General features: G+C 35.0%; 1 protein-coding gene across 1 annotated transcript; it reads right to left on the bottom strand.

The window, feature by feature from the left end:
• Window positions 1–3,390: 3,390 nt before the first annotated feature.
• On the bottom strand, window positions 3,391–23,720 carry LOC131551791 (L-threonine ammonia-lyase). Its single transcript, XM_058794907.1, is given in 12 exon segments — window positions 3,391–5,159; window positions 5,649–5,706; window positions 6,149–6,316; window positions 7,119–7,244; window positions 8,370–8,445; window positions 8,527–8,626; window positions 10,883–11,048; window positions 11,743–11,984; window positions 14,433–14,549; window positions 17,074–17,425; window positions 23,221–23,258; window positions 23,261–23,720. Coding segments are annotated over 12 exon segments (1,605 nt in total). The 5' UTR covers window positions 23,324–23,720; the 3' UTR covers window positions 3,391–5,060.
• Between the last annotated feature and the right edge of the window lie 297 nt (window positions 23,721–24,017).

The following is a 24,017-nucleotide window of genomic DNA, read 5'->3' as shown; positions in this document are numbered from 1 at the left end:
CTTGTTTGTTTTGTGTCATCTGTCATTCAATGTACAATCACATCATAAAATACTGTGATACAGATATGAAGCTTCATTTACAGGAACTCAACGTTGATTAAGCTGTGGATGAATGAATCTGATTCGCCCTTCAGACTGGATTCAAGCACATATACAGCAGAGTGAGAGCGTTTAAACACCATTCATGTGCTTTATTTATAGCTATGGTAGCCAATATACTCATAATTCATAAACAGAGCTCTTTTTATGTTCGCATATTTATCAGATAATAATCACACAATTTTGATTATGTAAAACCAACAACATTACAGCAGCATCAGAGCGCTGGGTGTCTTAATCACGCTGTACATAATTTTATTTTAATATAGGAAAATATAACTAAATTAATTTGTTTCCTGCTAGCTAAATTTCACATACGTAAACAAAAATCTGGCTCTAAATCTCTCTTTTCTTTATTCAGAGTTGATCCAGACAAGTACATGGACACTAAACTTCTTTTCTGTTTTTTCAACTGCAGGCTACTGCCTTAGCGGTTTGATATTTTCTACTGTTTAATAAAAAAAGAAAGAAATCTGAAAAAATATTCTCGATACGCACTCCCAAGTCCTGATCTGAATCACAAGATTCACGAATTCGCTCTGGATTCATAAGAGCTTCGAAGTTCCTATCCGAGTATTTTTTTTTTTTTAAATCCTGAACCCGCTCCGAAGTTTCTGATTCGAGATTCGCGCTCTGAAGTTCCAATCTAAATCAAATGATTCGTGCTTCGAAGTTCCAATCTAAATCAAATGATTCGCAATTCACACTCTGAAGTTCCAATCTAAATCAAATGATTCGCGTTTCGAAGTTCCAATCTAAATCAAATGATTCGCAATTCACACTCTGAAGTTCCAATCTAAATCAAATGATTCGCAATTTGCGTTTCGAAGTTCCAATCTAAATCAAATGATTCGCAATTCGCGTTTCGAAGTTCCAATCTAAATCAAGTGATTCGCAATTCACGCTTCGAAGTTCAATCTAAATCAAATGATTCGCAATTCGAGCTCAAGTTCCAATCTAAATCAAATGATTCGCAATTCACACTCTGAAGTTCCAATCTAAATCAAATGATTCGCGTTTGAAGTTCCAATCTAAATCAAATGATTCGCAATTTGCGTTTCGAAGTTCCAATCTAAATCAAATGATTCGCAATTCACACTCTGAAGTTCCAATCTAAATCAAATGATTCGCAATTCGGCGTTTGAAGTTCCAATCTAAATCAAATGATTCGCAATTCACGCTCAAGTTCCAATCTAAATCAAATGATTCGCAATTCACACTCTGAAGTTCCAATCTAAATCAAATGATTCGCAATTCACACTCTGAAGTTCCAATCTAAATCAAATGATTCGCAATTCGTGCTCCGAAGTTCCAATCTAAATCAAATGATTCGCAATTCACACTCTGAAGTTCCAATCTAAATCAAATGATTCGCGTTTGAAGTTCCAATCTAAATCAAATGATTCGCAATTCACACTCTGAAGTTCCAATCTAAATCAAATGATTCGCAATCCGCTCTGAAGTTCCAATCTAAATCAAATGATTCGCAATTCACACTCTGAAGTTCCAATCTAAATCAAATGATTCGCAATTCACACTCTGAAGTTCCAATCTAAATCAAATGATTCGCGTTTCGAAGTTCCAATCTAAATCAAATGATTCGCAATTCACACTCTGAAGTTCCAATCTAAATCAAATGATTCGCGTTTCGAAGTTCCAATCTAAATCAAATGATTCGCGTTTGAAGTTCCAATCTAAATCAAATGATTCGCAATTCACACTCTGAAGTTCCAATCTAAATCAAATGATTCGCAATTTGCGTTTCGAAGTTCCAATCTAAATCAAATGATTCGCAATTCACACTCTGAAGTTCCAATCTAAATCAAATGATTCGCAATTCGCGTTTCGAAGTTCCAATCTAAATCAAATGATTCGCAATTCACGCTTCGAAGTTCCAATCTAAATCAAATGATTCGCAATTCGCGCTTCGAAGTTCCAATCTAAATCATGATTCGCAATTCACACTCTGAAGTTCCAATCTAAATCAAATGATTCGCAATCCGCTCTGAAGTTCCAATCTAAATCAAATGATTATAATTCACACTCTGAAGTTCCAATCTAAATCAAATGATTCGCGTTTGAAGTTCCAATCTAAATCAAATGATTCGCAATTCACACTCTGAAGTTCCAATCTAAATCAAATGATTCGCAATTTGCGTTTGAAGTTCAATCTAAATCAAATGATTACGCAATTCACACTCTGAAGTTCCAATCTAAATCAAATGATTCGCAATTCGCTCAAGTTCCAATCTAAATCAAATGATTCGCGTTTCAAGTTCCAATCTAAATCAAATGATTCGCAATTCACGCTTCGAAGTTCCAATCTAAATCATGATTCGCAATTCACGCTTCGAAGTTCCAATCTAAATCAAATGATTCGCAATTCACACTCTGAAGTTCCAATCTAAATCATGATTCGCAATTCACGCTCCGAAGTTCCAATCTAAATCAAATGATTCGCGAATCCGCTCTGAAGTCGGATCTAAATCAAATGATTCGCGAATCAGCTCTGAAGTCGGGTTCTAAATATAATGAATCGCGATATGTGCTCCAAAGTTCCGATCTTAAACAAATGATTCGCGATCCGTGCTCCCGATTTGAATAATCAACCGAACCATCGTTTCAGATTGGGACTTTGAGCACGTATCATGAATCTTTCGATTCGCTAAACGATTAGCAAACCTGCTCTGAAGTCCGGATCTAAATCAAATGATTCGCGTCTCGCGCTAGCGCTTCGAAACAGTGAGTCATTAACCCATACATGATTTTTAAAATCATTACAAGCGATGTCGAAATCCGATTGGCTCTTTTGATCTGGTTTTTGTAGTGAATCGCTTGAATTGAGTGATCGAAGTCACGAGTTTGAATCAATCAGAGCTGTTCCAGCGTAAATGACTCACTCAATTGAGTCTGTTCGTATATTTACATATTCAGGTGAGGTCACCGGTTTACTGAGCTGCAGCTCAAAATACATGTCAGGTGGAAACAGTGCTTTATGATGGAGTTTGTTGCTTAATTCACTATATCTGAAATAGTTTGAGCTACAGTTCAGTTGCTGACAGTTCAATAGAAATCAGTTGAAAGCATCAATTATTGCTAGGGACAATTTAGCCGCTGGATATTGGTAGGGACATGTCATAGCATCTCTACTAAATTCTACACCCATGCATGATGTTGCTAAACTATATTTTCATATAATATAAATATAAGAGAGTGATCATGTCTTGAATTTTAGACTTATGTACCTGCATTCTAATAGACTCCTTCACACATCACGATCCTCAGGCACTGCATCAGTGAGAGATGACAGACGGGTCTGGATGGCGCGGGTGTGTTAAATGCCTTTAATCATTTTAGTGCATTGTTTTTAGGCTAATTGCACGAAATTAACATGTTAAATTGACATCTCTAGTCTGAATGCAGACAGTTCCTGCAGGTGTTTAGTTCATGTTGTTGCGGTCAATGTGTCCTCCGCTAATAGACTTAGAGATTTAAACTCTAATCACTGCTCTCTCTCTCTCTCTCTCAGATTCTGGGTTGTAACAGTGTGCAGATTCATACAGACACATAATATCTAACCTTATGATCTCCATAAAATACAGCAGCCAGAGTGTGATTATATACAGGATGAGTCTTTATATTCATAAGCCAAATACAACTGACATCAGTACAGCTAGATTCAACATCACACATTCAGTGAGTTTAATAAATAAAGTTATATACAGCGCAGCTTTCCTCCCATAAAGACAGACCTTCTTGATCATCCAATAATAATTAATCAATTAATTCTGCAATGACTGAGACATTTAATGCTGTGACTCAAAACATTTCATTTGAATTACAGTCCATCGTCAGTTACAGTGAATCACTCGTTTGAATAGAAATAATGAAATTTGTGTTTCATGTGATATCAGTGACACTAAGAGTAATTATATGACGTTCTTTTCGTCTAAACGCTCTATCTGTGTTTATTCAAACAACAGTGTCAGAAAAATATGATTTCCATATTTTTTACTTGTTTTCCAGTAGAAATATCTAAACGTTTTAAAATCAAGATTCAAAACGACCTAATATATTATACATAAGTTAGTATATACATAAATTAACAAAAAAATAAAATAAATCTGCCAATGGGGAATGAATAATAATCTTAATTCAAATGAAAAACAAGTTTATTTTTCTGACCCCACTAGCAGATGTTTTTGTTTGCATTCACTTAATTTTTGGTACATTTTCAGAAAACAAGACTTAGTATTTCTTAATATTATTATGTCTTTTTGTTCCTCAACAACATGTATCTTGATTTGAGGATATTTCAATATTTTACTAAAAAACACGACAAAAATACTTTACATGTTTGTTGTGTGTGTGTGTGTGTGTGTGTTTTTGTGACAAATCAGGACATAGATGTGTATAATGACGAGGGTATGGCAGGTATTACAAGGTGAAGATGACTTTTCAGGACATTGACCCATGTCCCCACTTTTCAAAACGCTTCTAAATCACACAGAATGGAGTGTATTGAAAATCTGAAATAGCAGACAGTCTCCTGCAAGGGGTAGGTTTAGGTGTAGGACAATAGCACATACAGTAAGTACAGTATAAAAACCATTATGCCTGTGGGATGTCCCCACTTTTCACAAAAACAAACGAGTGTGAGTGTGTGTGTGTGTGTGTGTGTGTACTTGTTTTTCTATTCAGGTGGGGACTTAAACCTGAATACACACAGACTCATGGGGACTCGTGTCACGGGTAAACAAGCTAATAAATCACACAGAATTAAGTTTTTTGAAAATCTAAAAATGCCTGCAGTCTCCTGTAAGGGGTAGGTTTAGGTGTAGGGTTGGTGTAGGACAATAGCACATACAGTAAGTACAGTATAAAAACCATTACGCCTATGGAGAGTCCCCACAAGGATAGCAAACCAGACGTGTGTGTGTGTGTGTGTGTGTGTGTGTGGATCACCGCTCCAGCCAGCGCAGTGATGGGTATCGGTCTGACAGCATCCGCCTCAGCTGTGAGTTCTGACATTTATCCCTCATTTCAATGACACACTCCACCTGTGAGCACAATCACATCAGTCCTCAAACACACTGTACATATCTGATGATAATATCATAGTACTGTAATATATAGCAGGGTTTCCCAAACTGGAGATCATGAGCTGATAAAAAGCTAGAAATGATTTAAATGATAAAAATGTACAATTAAATCAAAATGAAATAAAATAAACATTTACTGGACTATAATTAAAAATAAATATAAAATTAATTAATATAAAGTATAATAATAAAACAATTTATATAAAATATAATTAAAATAATATAAAACATACTTTTAAAAATTTTTACTAATGCATGTCATGTGAGAATTAAAGATCAGAGTGAACATGTGAATGTGTTGTTAAATTAATGAAATAACTTAAAATCTCAGCTCAAAGGCATTCAGCTGATAAAAACGCTTGGGAATCACTGTTATATACCGTGGTGCTGAATGAAAATAAACATGTTGTATTTGTTTGTTAGTGTGTAAATCAACTGTCCTCTGACCTGTGCTTTGAAGAGCTCAGCTTTATCACTGTAGCGTCTGTGACAAATATCCAGCAATCTGAGAGAGAGAGAGAGAGAGTTAGTGAAGGGATCTGTTTGCTTCATGTCCTGACAGTTAATCAGTCTAAACTGAGGATTCAGGAAGGCTTTTCTAACTTCAGCTGTGATTGCATTGAAGCTCTCCATGACACGAGCTCATTGAACATTCACAAGCTGATATTGATATGACCTGCAGCTTATATCTCCACTGATGCACTGGGTAGATGCTTTTATTCAAAGTGACTTACACTGCATTTGAGGTTTACATGCATGCTCAACAGGAGCTCAAACTGAAGTCATGGGTTCGACTCCCAGAGAATGCATGCACTGATAACATGCACAGCTCCAATGCAATGCAAGGATAAAAGTATCTGCATGATGCATGAGTGTAAAAAAGAGTTAAGTTTGCTTTGTGCATCTGTTCCTCCAGCGGGTGTCTTGGGTCATCCTCGTTCGCTCACCTGACGTCTTCTCTGGCCAGCAGGTCCAGGAGTTTGGCCATGTCTCCGGGCCAGTCGGCCAGCTGCACCGTGAAGCGACTGACTCTGTCGTCCAGAACCAGAGCTCGTTCCACACACTGCAGAACCAGGTCCAGCTCCATGTTTGCACTGCTCACCACCACTGCCACCCTGCAGCACACAACACAACCTTTACACAGCACTTACCTTCCCTTACACTTTTAGTTTCATATCTTCTATCTATTTTTAAATTTAAATATTAACTTTAATTTATTAAAAATATTTAAGTATTCAAAAATGTGTTATGTATTTCATGCTTTCTTGAAGTTCAAACAGTAAAGCAAGGTGCTCGCAATGAGTTCATGGGTTCTATTCCCAAAAAAATCATGAACTGCATGAGCTGAAAAATGTGCATAAATTATTAAATGCATAGATGTAAATGATTAAATTGACATAAAAGTGATGTTAATTTTAAAATTTACTAATATTTTTTTTAAATCAAAAGTTCAAATTAGACAGTGAACTAACATGAACATTTGTATTTTTACAATTAAAGATTAATAAATGCTGTAAAAATACATTGCTCATTGTTAGTAAGCTAATGCATTAAATAATGTAAACAAATGAGACCTAATTATAAATGTAAATGTTTAAGTAATTCAAACAAACAATTTATTCTAGCGCTAATATGGTTCATTAGCATAATCGTGGGCTGTTTAGAGTTGCCAAGCAGCATATAAACTGAATGCATTAATAATGTTAATATGCATTTCCCAACAACATAAAGTGCATCTCATGCATTCAGAGGCCAGAGTTTGTTTTCTGAAGGAGATTCAGTTCAATAGATCGCTTAAATGAGTTCGGTCAACTGTTTACCATCACAAACATGAAGTCCTCTGCTAACTGGCTCATCAGAAAGAGTAGCACAGACCCGGTTAGGATCATAATAAAGTGAGCGAGGGGCTTTAACCACCTTTTCCCTTTAAGCTCTGGCAGTTGTCCAGCTAAGATTGCGGCCAAGCCCATGGCTCCTTCTGTGTCCACGGTCGAGCGCTCGTACTCCTGAAAGCGCAGCATGGCCACCAGAGCGTCCGCCTCCCTTCAGAGACAGAAAACATCAGATGTGGAGTGTGTTCATATGAAACACAAACTGAACCGCAGAACAGACTCCATGTGACACACACATAGGGAGACTCGGCTCACATCTGGGACATTATAAAACACTTAACGTGCCCTAATGTATTATTGATGATGCTTACTATATATAGGCAAGCAGATGAGCCCAGAATATGAACACAATTATTCCTTTTTATTATGTTAAAATTCTGGGTGTGATTGATTTTCTGGGTCAATGGAATCGGTACAGTTCACCAAAAAATCAGGTAAAAACGGTACATTTTCAACATTAATACTTTTCACACATTACAAAAAAAGGCAAACATGAAAACATTTGAGAAATATATTTTTTTAAACATTTATCACAAAAATATAATATTATATGAACTATATTTTAAACATTTAAAAATATTTAAATATTAACTTTAAATATTATCTAAAGTTATTAAACATTTCAAGTTAAAGTATTTAATATGTTTATTTTTTTATTTATTGTGAGCTTTCCTGAATCTCAAACTGAAAGCGCAGCATGGTGCTCGCAACACCAAGATCATGGGTTCGATTCCCAGGTAAATTCGCATGCATGAATTTTTTTTTCCTTCCATAGAAACCCATTTTTAAGAAGCATGCTTAATTGCATGTCAAGCATTCTGTGTTTATGTGCTTGTTGTATATGGTATGCACCATAATTATGGTGTACACTGAATTTGGTTTCGTCAATATCATGCATTGTCACATTAAGTGTTTTACGGTTGAATCCTGCAACGCTCTAATAATAAAAACTAGGTTTTGGAACAGAGCAAATGTGTGATACTGTTGAAGAGTTTCAGCAGTTTTCGTTACTCAGAACTGTTTTTAGGGCAGAATAGAGCATGTTATTTGTATTAAACAAATTCCAAGAGAATTTTGCAACGCCAAAGTCTTGGGTTCGATTCCCAGGAAATGCATGAACTGATAAAGTGTAAACCTTGAATGCAATGTAAGATGATTTGGATTAACGTGTCTGCCAAAATGCATGAATGTCAAATGTTATATGAAGCCTCTAATAACAATTTAACAATTTTTCTGTTGATACTGGACTGAATGAAGCCAATGATCTTTAAGATACCTGACAGAAATGACTTTGTCCACCATTTTCTTGGCCAGCTGGAAGGCGTGTGTGCCCAGAGAGTGATCCACCAAATCTGTGTGATGGAGAACAGAGCCGTCAGAGCTGCTCACAGGAGACAGCGGGTTAGTTTGAGTGCTAAAGCAGGAGATTTTACCTCTGTAGAGTTTCTTGTTGGGGTTGCAGTAGAGATCTTTAATGGGAGAGTCTGTTTTGAGCGACTGCAGTAGAAGAGGAAACTCCTCCGGTTCAACACCCTGTTAGAGACACGGCATGCATTAAACTTACTGTACAGATCTAACCGTATACACTGCTGCTCAAAAGTTTGGGATCAGTAGGATTTTTATTGTTTTTTTTATTCTCTTCTGCTCAAGGCTGCATTTATTTGATCAAAAATGCAGAAAAAACATTGATATTGTGAAATAATTTTGCAATTTAAAATAATGGGTTTCTATTTTAATTTACTTTAAAATAGCTGAACAGCATTTATTTAAAATAGAAATCTTTTGTGACAATATACACTACTGTTTAAAAGTTTGGGGTCAATAAATGTTTTTCTTTTCTTTTTTTTTTTTTAAAGTAATTAATACTTTTATTCAGCAAAGATGTGCTAAATTGATAAAAAGTGATAGTAAAGACTTCTATTGTTACAAAAGATTTATAATTTAAATAAATGCTAAAAATCTTCACAATTTGCTGAAAACAGTATCACAAGTTCCAAAAAAATTTGAGGCAGCACCACTGTTTCCAACACTGATAATAAATCATCTTTTTTTTAGGCAATCTAACTATGGCTGAAGAGAATACAGTATCTCACAGAAGTACACCCGTCACATTTTTGTAAATATTTTATTATATCTTTTCATGTGACAACACTGAAGAAATGACACTTTGCTACAATGTAAAGTGAGTGTACAGCTTGTATAACAGTGTAAATTTCTCAGGTGTGAATGGGGAGCAGGTGTGTTAAATTTTGTCTCATCACTCTCACTCTCTCATACTGGTCACTGGAAGTTCAAAGCAAAGAACTCTGAGGATCTGAAAAAAAGAATTGTTTCTCTACACTGTCAGCGCTCAGACCATACGCCGCACACTGCATCAAATTGGTCTGCATGGCTGTCGTCCCAGAAGGAAGCCTCTTCTAAAGATGATGCACAAGAAAGCCCGCAAACAGTTTGCTGAAGACAAGCAGACTAAGGACATGGATTACTGGAACCATGTCCTGTGGTCTGATGAGACCAAGATAAACTTATTTGGTTCAGATGGTGTCAAGCGTGTGTGGAAGCAACCAGGTGAGGAGTAAGTGTGTCTTGCCTGCAGTCAAGCATGGTGGTGGGAGTGTCATGGTCTGGGGCTGCATGAGTGCTGCCGGCACTGGGGAGCTACAGTTCATTGAGGGAACCATGAATGCCAGCATGTACTGTGACATACTGAAGCAGAGCATGATCCCCTCCCTTCGGAGACTGAGCTGCAGGGCAGTATTCCAACATGATAACGACCCCAAACACACCTCCAAGACGACCACTGCCTTGCTAAAGAAGCTGAGGGTAAAGGTGATGGACTGGCCAAACATGTCTCCAGACCCAAACCCAATTGAGCATCTGTGGGGCATCCTCAAACGGAAGGTGGAGCAGCGCAACATCTCTAACATCCACCAGCTCCGTGATGTCGTCATGGAGGAGTGGAAGAGGACTCCAGTGGCAACCTGTGACGCTCTGCTGAACTCCATGCCCAAGAGGGTTAAGGCAGTGTTGGAAAATAATGGTGGCCACACAAAATATTGACACTTTGGGCCCAATTTGGACATTTTCACTTAAGGGTGTACTCACTTTTGTGGCCAGCGGTTTAGACATTAATGGCTGTGTGTTGAGTTATTTTGAGGGGACAGCAAATTTACACTGTTATACAAGCTGTACACTCACTACTTTACATTGTAGCAAAGTGTCATTTCTTCAGTGTAGTCACATGAAAAGATATAATAAAATATTTACAAAAATTTGAGGGGTGTACTCACTTCTGTGAGATACTGTACTTATTATGCTATAGGGGAAGATAAAGCTGGGTAACGTCAGCTTATAGATGAAAAGAGACACCATATTTAAAAAAAAAAAATAGAAGCCAAGGGGAGCAAATACATAGAAAACAAGACATGGCCAAGGATTGAACCTTGCGGAACACCACAATTAAGAGGAATGTCACAAGAAGAATAATGCCCTAATTGAACAGTAAAACTGTTTTAATCTGTAGCACTTTGGGATTCTGTGTGAATATAAAGTGCGTTATAAATAAAATTTATTATTATTATTATTAAAACACCTATTTGACAATTAAGAGCGAAACCACTGTAAATCCACACCACAAAGTCCTACACAAGACTCCAGGCATGACAAAAGAATGTATATTAATTATCATACACAGCTCATATGATGCGTTCACAGATCTGATGCTCATATGCATGAGTTCTCTCAGCTTTAACTAAGCGCCTCGCTGTGTTTGCGTCAGACCGGACTCACTATGACAGAGATGCGAGGGTTCAGGTGTTTGATGGCAGCTGCGGTTCCGGTCAGGAGCCCACAGTTTCCGCCCGCAGGCACGATGACCGCGTCCAGCTTGGGCACCTGCTCATAGATCTCCAGACCCACTGTTCCCAGACCAGCTAGATACACGGCGCTGTCATCCCTGCATGAGAGGCAGATGGGTGAGAGATGGATCGGACAGACACGCCAAACTCTGCTAAAGGAGCTGCTTTGCTCTCAGATTTGTGTTCAGTGCTCAGGGTCCGAAGAGTCATATTTGTTCTTCATTCTGACTGTCTTTAATTAGTTAGAATAACAGTGCAGGGATTAAAACCCTGCACTACAAAAAATAATTTTCTTTGTTATTTTTGTCTTGTTTTCTAGTATAAATATCTAAAAATTCTTGAATCAAAACAAGCAAATATATCTGCCAATAGGTCAAGAAAAAATATCTTGTTTAGCCTTTGAATTTTTCTTACCCCCACTGGCAGATATTTTTGCTTGTTTTAAGACAAAATTTATATTTAAAAAAGTCACACCAGAGGTTTCTGCAGACCAGTCAAGTTCTTCCACACTGACTCAGTCAATCATTTCTTTTTGAACCTTGCCTTATACACAGAGGCATTGTCATGTTAGAATATAAAAGGCTCCTGTCCAAACTGTTGCTTTAAAATTAGAAGCACACAATTCCCTAGAATATCATTATATGCTTAAACATTAAGATTTGTACTCATGGAAATGACTAAAGTAGTCAAACCTGTTCTTTAGAAGGGGGTGCCAATACTTTTGGCAATATAGTAAAAGCACTTTATGCATAATGTGAAATAAGCATGCATGTGTAAGTGATCCGGACTCACTCCTCCAGACACAGGTATCCGTTCTCTCGGGCCAGGTGTCTAGCGTGGTTGATGGAGTCTCGGGCCGTGCTGCCGTAGGAAATAACCATAGCACCGTAGTCTCTGTACATGCGCAGGCGCGGAGGAGAGCTGTACGCCGGCATGATGACAAACACCGGGATCCGCAGCTCCACCGCGTGATACGCCACCGCCATCGAGAAGTTACAGTCTGTAGCCACGATCACTCCCTTCCTCTGCTGATCCTGGAGCAGACACATGGTGACACGCATATCTCACATTAGATGTGATGTTATGATGATGATGTGTGTCAGGAAACCAGAAATTACATTACAGTCACATGCTATCACTCAGTTTTGCTTTTATAAAATTAAATATAATTTATTAAACAAGTGGTAATAAAACTTTAAATTTTGTCATTTAATTTCTGGTGTCTTGACATTATTATTAATATCATTTTTTATTTAAAATGTAATATCAGTTATAGTATAATATCATCACATATTTAGTATTGTAATAATTTGTGTCAAGAAAGCAGAAATTACATTAGTCACACGGCATCACTCAGTTTTGCTTTTATAAAATATACATTTTATTTTATATAATTTATTAAACAAGCGATAAAACGTGAATTTTTGTAATTTAATTTCTGATGTCGTGACATTATTATTATTATTTTAAATATAAAATATATCAGTTATAGTATAATACCATATATTTTGTATTCTAATAATAGATGTCAAAAAACTGAAATTACATTACAAAATCTTCACACAGTATCATTCATTTTTATTTTCATAAAATATAACACATGCTAATAAAAGTGAGAACTACTGTGCAAATTTTTGCCATTTCATTTCTGTTTTCTTGACATATTGTTATCATTTTACATATGACATCAGTTACATATGATTTTATATTTAGTATTGTAATATGTGTTAAGATAGCAGAAATTACATTACAATAATTTGCACAGTAGCGCTCAATTTTATTAGTATATATTTAATTCATGGTATTATATTTAATATGATAATATCTGTAAAAACAAAAAACACACAAATTCCATCTTAAAAATTCACACAATATCGCATTTAATTTTATAAAAATAAATATCATATATTAAACATATGAAATTAAACTCAGCACTACTGTGATTTTTTTTTACACATCATATTAAATATAATATCAGTTGTATTATCATGTTTAATTTATGATATATTTAATATTACAAAAGTAATGTATTTCAAGAAACCCAAAATTAAATGGCAAAAATGTACACTAACACTCTTCATAACACTTATCACATCCTTAATATATAGTATTATACTGTATTTAATATTACAATAATATGTCAACAAACCAGAAATTAAATGACAAATTCCACATAGTATCATTTAGTTTTATTTTTTATAAAATGACATGTTAAACATTTGATAATAAAGGTTAGCACTAAATATTTGTATTTTAATGTCTGGTTCCTAACACATTATTTCCATATAAAATATAATGTCCCTTTTATTATCATGTTTAATATATGATATTTTCTTTAGTATTATAATAACATATGTCAAGAAACCAGAAGTTACAATGGCTCGTAAATGTATCTGGACAGTTAAGTCACACATAAAAGTAGGGATGCACGATATTGGATTTTTGCCGATACCGATATATTTATTTTTGTTCGGAAACAACACCAAGTCTCTCCTGTGCGGAAATTTAAAATATAATTATTCTTAATTTGTTAGAATTAAATAATAATGAAGTCCTTTTTATAATGACAGTACATTGAAAGCTTTGAAAATAATTATAAATCAGCTATATATCTATCGCTGCATTTATTTTATTTTTTTTTCTCAGAAAGATGTAACCTTAAAATATTATTTTAAGATTTAACATTTGTAGATGGTCTAAGTTGTAAAAATTTTGAAAATCTTTTAGAGCTCATGATTCCTTTAAAAAAACACATTTTACACATTAATTCATAAATCTGTATGCGTCATGTTTGTGATTTTTTTTTTTTAATCACAAAAGCTATAGCTTCTGACCTTTGCATTAAAACATACTCATTATTTTATGACATTGATACTGCTTTATTTATTCAGAAACACAAGTTTCTTAGTGATGTTTGTGTATTTTACTTTCATTTTGTTACAAGCAGGCCAACACCGCCCCTATGTAAATAAAACACCTTACCAGACGGGCATTAGAACGCATCATCTTGTACATGTGTTCTCAAATTAAATGCAGCGATCCAAAACAGTGAATCTAATCATCATTAGGGCTAAAGTTTGCTTCACGAATGATGTGATTAATCGCTAGCACAACCTGAGCACGTGTGAGTTCACCCTCTTATCGGCAAGACATATCGGCATAATGTATCATATCGGTGCCGATGCCGATATTTACATTTTAAGCCATTATCGGCCGATTCCAATATCGGTCCGATAATGCCGTGCATCCCTAAAAGTGTATGACTTTCATTGCATTAAATCACTAAGGGTGTGTATCTGCAGAATGAAGCACAAAGAGACATTTTGTCTTCATTTTAACACTAAATCTATGGTTGTATCATTACAAACCGATGCTTTGTCTGTAAATGAAGTTTGTGCATGACTCTGGCTCTGATATTTGATGTAAAGCAGTGGTGTGCAGGTGTGTGTCTGTGTATATATAATGTGTATTAAAGGTCTGACCTGTTTGAGAGAGGACAGCAGGTACAGCGCTCCTCTCTCCTTCACTGAACCCGTGTAATGCAGAAGCTCTTTCTTCAGGAAGATCTCCATGCCGTACTGTTTGGACAGTCTGGAGTACTGCGGGCAGAGCACACACACCTTCATGAGTTTGTTCATTTGGCAAACACCTCTCGTTTTTAGCAGGTCATGAAACCCACCTGACCCAGTCGGAAGAACGGCTTTAACCCTAAAAGGGGAGATGTATTCTGGGGGTTACAAACATTTGAGAAGCAGTGAAAGTGTGGGTCTTAGTTCTTGGTTTCATTTTGAAATGGTGAATATTTAGAGGTGACTTTTGTTTCTACATTCTTAGTTTAGCTCACAGGAAGCATTTAAAACTGCATGGCCTCCTGTACACTCTTAAATATAAAGGTGCTTCACGATGCCATAGAAGGACCGTTTTGTCTAAATGGTTCCATAACATCTGAAGAACCTTTCTGTTTCACAAAAGCTTCTTTTTTTGGCGAAAGAAGGTTCTTCAGATTGCAAAAAGGTAAGAAAGAGAAGGTTCTTTGACTGAATGGTTCGTTGTGGAACCAAAAATGGTTCTTCTGTGTCATCGCTGTGAAAAACCTTCTAAGCACCTTTATTTTTAAGAGTGTAGTGGGAAATCTACACTGTAAAAAAAAAAAAGTTGAGCCAACTTAAAATTAAGGCAACCAGCTTCAGCAGATTTTTGAGTTTTCTCAACTTGTCATTTTAAGTTTATACAACAAAAATTTGGGAATCTCTTACAAAAATAAGTTGAGCAAACTCAAAAATCTGCTGAAGCTGGTAAAAAATGTTTTTTTTAAGTTTGCTCAACTTTTTTTTACAGTGTACTCACCCTGATAAAAGTCGATCTAGTTCATATTTACACTCACCTGTTTAAAAAGCTGTTGTTCAGCATTAGCTTATTAGGTTTACATTGAAATTGAATGCTTACATTTTGTGTAATCTGTCTCTAAATGTTTGTATCTCAGGGATGCGTCGCTCTTTCAAGGGAATAAATCAAGATATAAAAACATATACATAGACTCTGAGATTTTGTGGCTTGTGTTTTAGAAAATCAGATCTTTTTGTAATCTTGACAAAACACATATCGCTGGAAAGATCGGACAGTCAAGGATCCATATTTTGTAATAGAAGTGATATTGCAACAGAAAATGATTGATTTGTGACAGAAGTTTGGGTGTAACCCGCTGGTTATTTTTGGTATAGTGCCCAAACTAAATCTCACAGGAACCACAATTTTTATATCAACAACTTCAAACATAACTTGGTTAGACACATGGTGCTGATTTCATAGAAATTTTAGAGTGCAACATATTTTAGAAAATATTTATTTTATTTAAAATAAAATAAAAATTAGTATACTACATTACCTTTACTGTAGACTTAAACTTTTATAACTTTTTTTTTAAATTTTGAAATACTTTCACTTCAGCAATAATCTGCTATGTGTCTTTTTTAAAAGAGACCAACCGTAGGTCTGTATTCCTAAATGTTCAGGGATTACTACTGTATTGTAACAAGCATTGATTAACAAGTGTTCTGTTTTCAGTGAATTTATACCCCAAAGGAGCGACATGTCCAAATATAAGAGTCGAGTTTTGATAAAAAAAATCATGAAATTCTATTATTTGAGATCCAATAAGATGGAAAATAGCAATAAATTAATTATTTATTAATTATTTATTTATTAATCTCTTTATGGTTTTGCCCTTTTAAGGGTTAAACAAACCTTCCCAAATTCACACTGAACTCAGTATCCTCTCATGACTGCTTTCACATTTCATTAACGCATTCCTGAAAACTCAATATCAGTATCTGCAGTTTGATCAGACGCAGATGTTTGAGTCTAATTGAATGCTGATGTTGGATCAGGGACGTCGCATATTCATCACACCCCATAAAATAATTAATATGTCACTCAATGCATTTTTTCCTTCCATCACATAACTTCTTTCCTGACTGTCAATTACAGCCTGAGTCGCTGCTCACTGGATCAGAGCGCTGGTAATGCTTTCGCAATGTACAGCCAGTTTACCATGCCAAAAATAAATTATATATATATATTTGTATATTTTGTTAATCGCTGATTGATATGCAATGTAGAGTTTACAAGCAGGATGAGAAAAACATCTCTGTTCATATATGCACTCACTTATATATTTTGATATATTGCCCTGATTAATCAATGTTTATTTTGATTACACGTGACTGATCCAGCAATTATATGTAGCTAGCTAGTATGAGTAAGGGAATGATTTCTCTGTGTGTGAAAAAAGTGTGTGTGTGTGAGTGTGTGTGTACTGGTTTTTGTGGTTTACAGGGACAAAATGTGTGTAATAACATGGGTATGACAGAGGTATTACAATTTGAAGGTGGTTTATGAGGACACTGTCTATGTCCCCGTAAAACAAAAGGCTTAAAAAACATACTAAATGGTGGTTTTTTTAAATCTAAAAATGCCTGCAGTCTCCTGTAAGGGGTAGGTTTAGGTGTAGGGTTGGTGTAGGACAATAGCACATACAGTAAGTACAGTATAAAAACCATTACGCCTATGGAGAGTCCCCATAAAGCACAAATACCAGACTGTGTGAGTGTCTCTGTATCATACCGTGCAGGGTGTTTTCTGAATGCCGGTCTGCTGGAGTTTGAAGGCGGCGGCGCTGATGTCCTCGAAGCGCAGATGCTCAGGAGCAGGTTTGGCTGCAGTCTTGCTCTCGCTGCTCTTCTTTACTGGTTTGGGTTTGGACATTAACTGGACCTCCGGCGCTTCGGAAACGCTGCTCTCGAAGACCTTCACATCTCCATTGAGGTACTCCTCGGCTCCGAAGTCCTTCAGGCGCTCTGGGCAGATGAGTGTGGAGCGGCGGCTGAGGCGTCCGTTCCCGATCTGGCCGTCTTTAGCGCACGGGCCGCTGTGGAAGGAGCAGTCGGGTTTGGAGGATCCTCTGCGCTGCTCCGCACTGCAAAAACCCAGAGTAATTACTATAATTCCTGTTTATTGATTCATAAAAACATCTCTTTCTCTTCTCCTCTGCATTTCTCCTCTGCTCTAGCTTGTTTAATAATATCTGACCCTGCAGCACAGAAGCAGTCATAAGCAGCACAGCTATATCTGCAGCAATAGCCAACAATACACTGTATGGGTCAAAATTATACATTTTTCTTTTATGCCAAAAATCATTAGGATATTAAGATCATGTTCCATGAAGATATTTTGTAAATTTCCTACCGTAAATATATCAAAACTTCATTTTTGATTAGCAATATGCATTGCTAAGAACTTCATTTGAACAACTTTAAAGGAGATTTTCTCAATATTTAGATTTTTTTGCTCCCTCAGATTCCAGATTTTCAGATAGTTGCATCTCAGACAAATATTGTCCAAACCATACATCAATGGAAATATTATTTATTCAGCTGTCAGATGTATAAATCTCAATTTTGAAAAATTGACCCTTATGACTGGTTTTGTGCTCCAGAGTCACATACAGTTTTTACTAAACCTGCCCTAGAAATACTGTGACTCTTGTATGCCGCAGGGTTTATAATATTTAACTAAAACAAACTAAAATTAAAATCATCCAAAAATATTGTTACTTGAAACAAACATGAACTGAAATAAAATCAAATATAAAAAGCCTTTTATTTTCGCTAGTTGCCGATTTCTCATTTGAATTTAGTTCAAATTGATGTACTTAACTAAAACAAAAATACAAAAAACCTTTAGACATATATTTTTAAAAAACTCAATCACAAAACAAAGTTAATAAAACTTTAAAATGAAAATGAAAACAGAAAATATAAAAATAAAAACATTCAAAATATTAATAAAAATTAATTAGTATTAATAGATATGACTTTTGATTTTAATAATGCATTAATAAATGTTGAAATTGACATTGACTAAAATTAATAAATGCTTTAGAAGTATTTTTAATTGTTAGTTCATGTTAACAAATGTTAGTTAATGGAACCTTATTGTAAAGTGTTACCAAAATACCATATTAAATATAATATAAATTTTATTATAATGTTCAATTTTAAAACATTATTATATTTAGTATTAAATTTAAATTTATGACAAGAAATCAGAAATTGCATTACAAAAAATTTCTCATTAGTACTCCAACAGGTTTGATTGTATGGACAAAGAATATATTTTTCAGAATGTTCCACACTTGTTTTTTTATTTTATTTATTATTGTTCGTTTTATATGGAACAGATAGAATTTAAATGAGGTATTTAAAATTTGCTAAAAATGTCTATTTGTTTTACGTGGCTAAATATTTATGTAATTTATATGAAATTTTTGGTATTTCCCTACACAGTATAAAGTAAAAGTAAAAGTCACAGACATTTTTGCGGAGTAGGTGGTGGAAGTTTCACAAAGAAAACAGAATAATTTAATGAAACGAATGTCTCTTTGTAATTGAAAAGATGATTGATTCACATGAGGTGAATACAGCGATCTGTCTCGCCACATTATAGAGCGTGAAAAACACTATTGTAATACATATGGTCTGTATTTCGCTATAAAACTAACAGAATTTGAAAGAATTTATATTAAAAGTACTAAAAGCACAACACTTTTTGCTATTATTGAGTGGCTGGCGCACTTCAAATAATTAATACATTCAAAGACCTGAAATATTATTTCCAAGCATATATTGCAGTATTACACATGGTATGATTTCTGCTAATAATCCCACATATATTCAAATCATTTGCCAGGTCACCGGAATTTCTCCCGGTGCTCCCAATCCGGGCCATTTGCATGCGCAATTATTATAATTTTAATCTCGTAATCGCTACAATTTAATTCTCATAATTTTGACTTGATTCTCAAAATATTTAGACTTTATTCTCATATTGCTATGACTTTATTCTCGTAATTTTTAATTTTTTCTCAAAATATTTTGACTTTACTCTTGTAATTTTGACTTTATTCTCAAAATATTTAGACTTTATTCTTGTAATTTCGACTTGATTCTCAAAATATTTAGACTATTCCCATATTGCTACTATTTTATTCTCGTAATTTGACTTTTTCTTAAAATATTATAACTTTATTCTAGTAAATTCTACTTGATTCTCAAAATATTTCAACTTTATTCTTGTCATTTTGACTATTTTGTAATTTCAACTGTCAAAATATTTCAACTTTATTCTCACATTGCTACGACTTAATTCTTGTAATTTTTACTTTTTACTTAAAATATTATAAATTTAATCTCGTAATTGCTACGATTTAATTCTCATAATTTTGACAATTCTCAAAATATTTCAACTTTATTCTCATAATTTTGACTTGATTCTCAAAATATTTTGACTATTCTCGTAATTTCAATTTTTTTGTAATTTCAACTTTATTCTCAAAATAATTTAAACTTTTATTCTCAAAATATTTAAACTTTATTCTCGTAATTTCGACTTGATTCTCAAAATATTTAAACTTTATTCTCGTAATTTCGACTTGATTCTTAAAATATTTAAACTTTATTCTCATATTGCTACGACTTAATTCTCGTAATTTTGACTTTATCTCAAAATATTTCAACTTTATTCTTGTAATTTCGACTTTATTTTTATAATTTCAATTTTATTCTCAAAATATTTCGACTTTATTCTCATATTGCTACGACTTAATTCTCGTAATTTTGACTTTATCTCAAAATATTTCAACTTTATTCTTGTAATTTCGACTTTTTTATAATTTCAGCTTTATTCTCAAAATATTTAGACTTTATTCTTGTAATTTCGACTTGATTCTCAAAATATTTCAACTTTATTCTCGTAATTTCGACTTTATTTTTATAATTTCAATTTTATTCTCAAAATATTTCGACTTTATTCTCATATTGCTACGACTTTATTCTTGTCATTTTCTACAACTTAATTCTCGTAATTTTGACTTTATCTCAAAATATTTCAACTTTATTCTTGTAATTTCAACTTTTTTTTATAATTTCAGCTTTATTCTCAAAATATTTAGACTTTATTCTTGTCATTTTGACTTGATTCTCAAAATATTTCAACTTTATTCTCGTAATTTCGACTTGATTCTCAAAACATTTTGACTTTATTCTCATAATTTCGACTTTATTAAAAAAAAATTAGACTTTCTTGTAATTTCGACTTTATTTTTGTAATTTCATCTTTATTCTCAAAATATTTAGACTTTATTCTCGTAATTTGACATTTTTCTCAAAATATTGCGACTTTAATCTCGTTAAATTTTTTTTAACGTGGCGAACTACTCAGAGGTGCATTTACACAGCAATTACAACTGCTTAAATGAACCGCCTTTGATTGCTGCGGTGGGTCAGAGCTGGTTTAATTTAGTCTGGCTTTTATGCTGCATCAGTCTGAATTGTGAGCAGCCCTCACTCAGCTGTGTAAAGTGAAGTTAATAGTATTTCAGTGTCTGTGGTCATGTGTCCAGCACTGAAGTCTATTAATATCTCTCTCTCTGCAGGTCTGACCTCTCGCCTCATTCCTACGTCACAGTGTCTCTGTTATAGAGAAACACCCTCTGATGAACCCTATTTGATGCACACATTTCTAAATGATCAAGCTTTGCTGTTAAAGCTGTTTCACACGCAGTCTACTGCATGTCTTCTGTCGTCTGATTGATAGTTTAGAGTTTTTTATCCAGTAAAAGCTCTTTTAGTGTAATTGTAGAAGCGTCCAGCTTCAGCTGCTGCTTCTCGTGTGTTTTTTCTGTCAAATCTTGACTGATTTTGATCGAGTAAGCATCAGAATAACTGCAGTCATGTCTCCAGATGAACACTTGCTGGACTGAAGCAGCTCAGCTTTACTTGATTCTCCATCAATCATTTTCTAGAAAAATCAGCGCGTCTCAAATCTGATCATCAGGATCTTCTGAGGAGCTTTACTTTCACTGTTCCTCAGCGGAGGAATGATCTTCATCTCACATCTTCTGAGGAGCGTTTATTTCTTCATCTCTCAATCAGCATTGCATTATATGTTTGCATCATTTCACTCTCATCTTACTGAGACATATTACTGGAGATATAGAGCAACCACTGACATTTTATGTCAGTATCTGCTCTACTGTTAGAAAGATCTCATTGATTTACACCACAAGCATCAGAATTTCATCATAGAAATATCAGCATCTGCAGCAAATTCATATTTTTGTTCAGTTTGAGACTCTGAATAAAATTGAGCTGTTTTTTCCTCCACTTAAAATCCTGATGCATCAAAAACACACATGCAAACTTTTAAAATATTTTGTCTAACATTTAAAAAAAATAAGATCTTTTTTTTCTGACTCTTATTTTATAAATCAGGCTTTACAGGGTTATTGCCATGCATTAATAAAGATGTTTTTGCTCTCTCAGCTCTCATTCTCTCTATCTCGCATGTTTACCGTGGCAGGAAGAGGAGGATGAAGGTGAGGAAGAGTCTGAGGAGGATGCACACTAAAGCTTGGAGGAGTGTCAGGAGAGTGGCGTTCTCTGTGATCTGTGGGAACGGAGGGAGAGCTATGGATGAGGACGGGTCTGCTGCTTCTACAGGAGAAGGATCGGGAGCTTTGGAAGCGGGCTGAGGAGCATCAGCCCTCTTTGAAGCTCCAGCTTGAGACCTGCTGGGTTTTCTTGGAGCGGGATGAGGAACAGGAGATGCTGAAGCTGATGGAGATGAAGCCTGGTGTCTCCGTGTGAGCTCTGGTGCAGGTTTGGGCGTCTCAAGGGTTGAATGTGAATCAGTGGATGGAGGAAGCACAGGATGGGAAGGAGAACACAGAGGATCTGCTAAACGCTGGTGGAGCTCCACACTTCTCTCAGACTCAGGAGCACACTGGGAAGGAGCTGGAGACTCTCTAAGGGTTTCAGACATACACTACCAGTCAAAAGTTTTTGAACAGTAAGATTTGTAATGTTTTTTTTTTTTTAAAGAAGTCTCTTCTACTCACCAAGCCTGGTTTTATTTGATCCAAAATACAGCAAAAGCAGTAATATTGTGAAATATTTTTACTATTTAAAAAATAACTGCTTTCTATTTAAATATATTTTAAAATGTAATTTATTCCTCTGTTTTCAAATCTGAATTTTTAGCATCATTACTCCAGTCACATGATTTGCTGCTCAAGAAACATTTATTATGATGTCAAAAACAGCGCAGTAGAATTTTTTCAGGATTCACAGATGAATAGAAAGTTCAGAAGAACAGCATTTATCTGAAATATAAATCTTTTGTAACATTATAAATGTCTTTATCATCACTTTTGATCAATTTAAAGCATCCTTGCTAAATAAAAGTATTAATTTCAATAATCCCCCCCCCCCCACACACACACACTCCAAGCTTTTGAATGGTGTAGTGCATAATGTTACAAAAGCTTTTTATTTCAGATAAATGCTGATCTTTTGATCTTTCTATTCATCAAAGAATCCTGAAAAAAATTTATTATCAAATATTGATAATAATAATAATAATAATAAATGTTTCTTGAGCAGCAAATCAGCATATTAGAATGATTTCTGAAGATCATGTGACACTGAAGACTGGAGTAATGATGCTGAAAATACAGCTGCACATCACAGAAATCAATTACAGTTTAAAATATATCCAAATAGAAAGCAGTTATTTTAAATAGTAAAAATATTTCACAATTTTACTGTTTTTGCTGTACTTTGGATCAAATAAATGCAGGCTTGGTAAACAGAAGAGACTTCTTTAAAAAACAACAAACAAAAAAAACCCGCTACACACACTACAGTTTCCCACCTCTGCCAGAAGGGATCATATTCCTCGCTGTCATTAAAGCTTTTCGTGTCTCCTGCAAGCCGTCGTTCACAAAGTTAGCAAAAAACTGTGCTGCGAAATTCATCCTGGCCTCAAGCTGACATGAAATATGCTCTCTCTGTCCAGCGGTATTGTCCTTGTCCTCCACAACATTAGCTTACCGCTCAGGGTTATTTAAGGAGGGATTAGCCATAATCACACACTGGAGTCTCTCCGGCCCTTCAGCCCTCCAGGACTCCACCTACAGCTCTATTCCTGTATCAGACCCGGGTTAAACCCACCTCTCACGTGGTATAATCAGACTTGATGAGGACTTTGTCCAGCAGAAAGTGTCCTCCAGAAGACCTCAAGCTCTGACCTCTAGGACAGGCCAAATCCTCCTCAGACTGGATCACAAATCACCTCTGACTTCACAATCATCATTTATGATGCTCCAGACTTTAGGAGGCTCCAGAAATGCTGCAGCCATGATATCTGTGACCATGCAGCACAGAAGCAGTCATAAGCAGCACAGGTATATTTGTAGCAATAGCCAACAATACATTGTATGAGTCAAAATTATCCATTTTTCTTTTATGCCAAAAATCATTAGGATATTAAGTAAAGATTGTGTTCCATGAAGATATTCTGTAAATTTCCTACCGTAAATATATCAAAACTTAATTTTTGATTAGTAATATGCATTGCTAAGAACTTCATTTGAACAACTTTAAAGGTGATTTTCTCAATATTTAGATTTTTTTGCACCCTCAGATTCCAGATTTTCAAATAGTTGTATC

The sequence above is a fragment of the Onychostoma macrolepis genome, chromosome 13, assembly GCF_012432095.1.
Source record: "Onychostoma macrolepis isolate SWU-2019 chromosome 13, ASM1243209v1, whole genome shotgun sequence".
Taxonomy (NCBI): domain Eukaryota; kingdom Metazoa; phylum Chordata; class Actinopteri; order Cypriniformes; family Cyprinidae; genus Onychostoma; species Onychostoma macrolepis.
The sequence above is the reverse complement of the archived record's forward strand: the minus strand, read 5'-3'. Positions and strand labels throughout refer to the sequence as shown.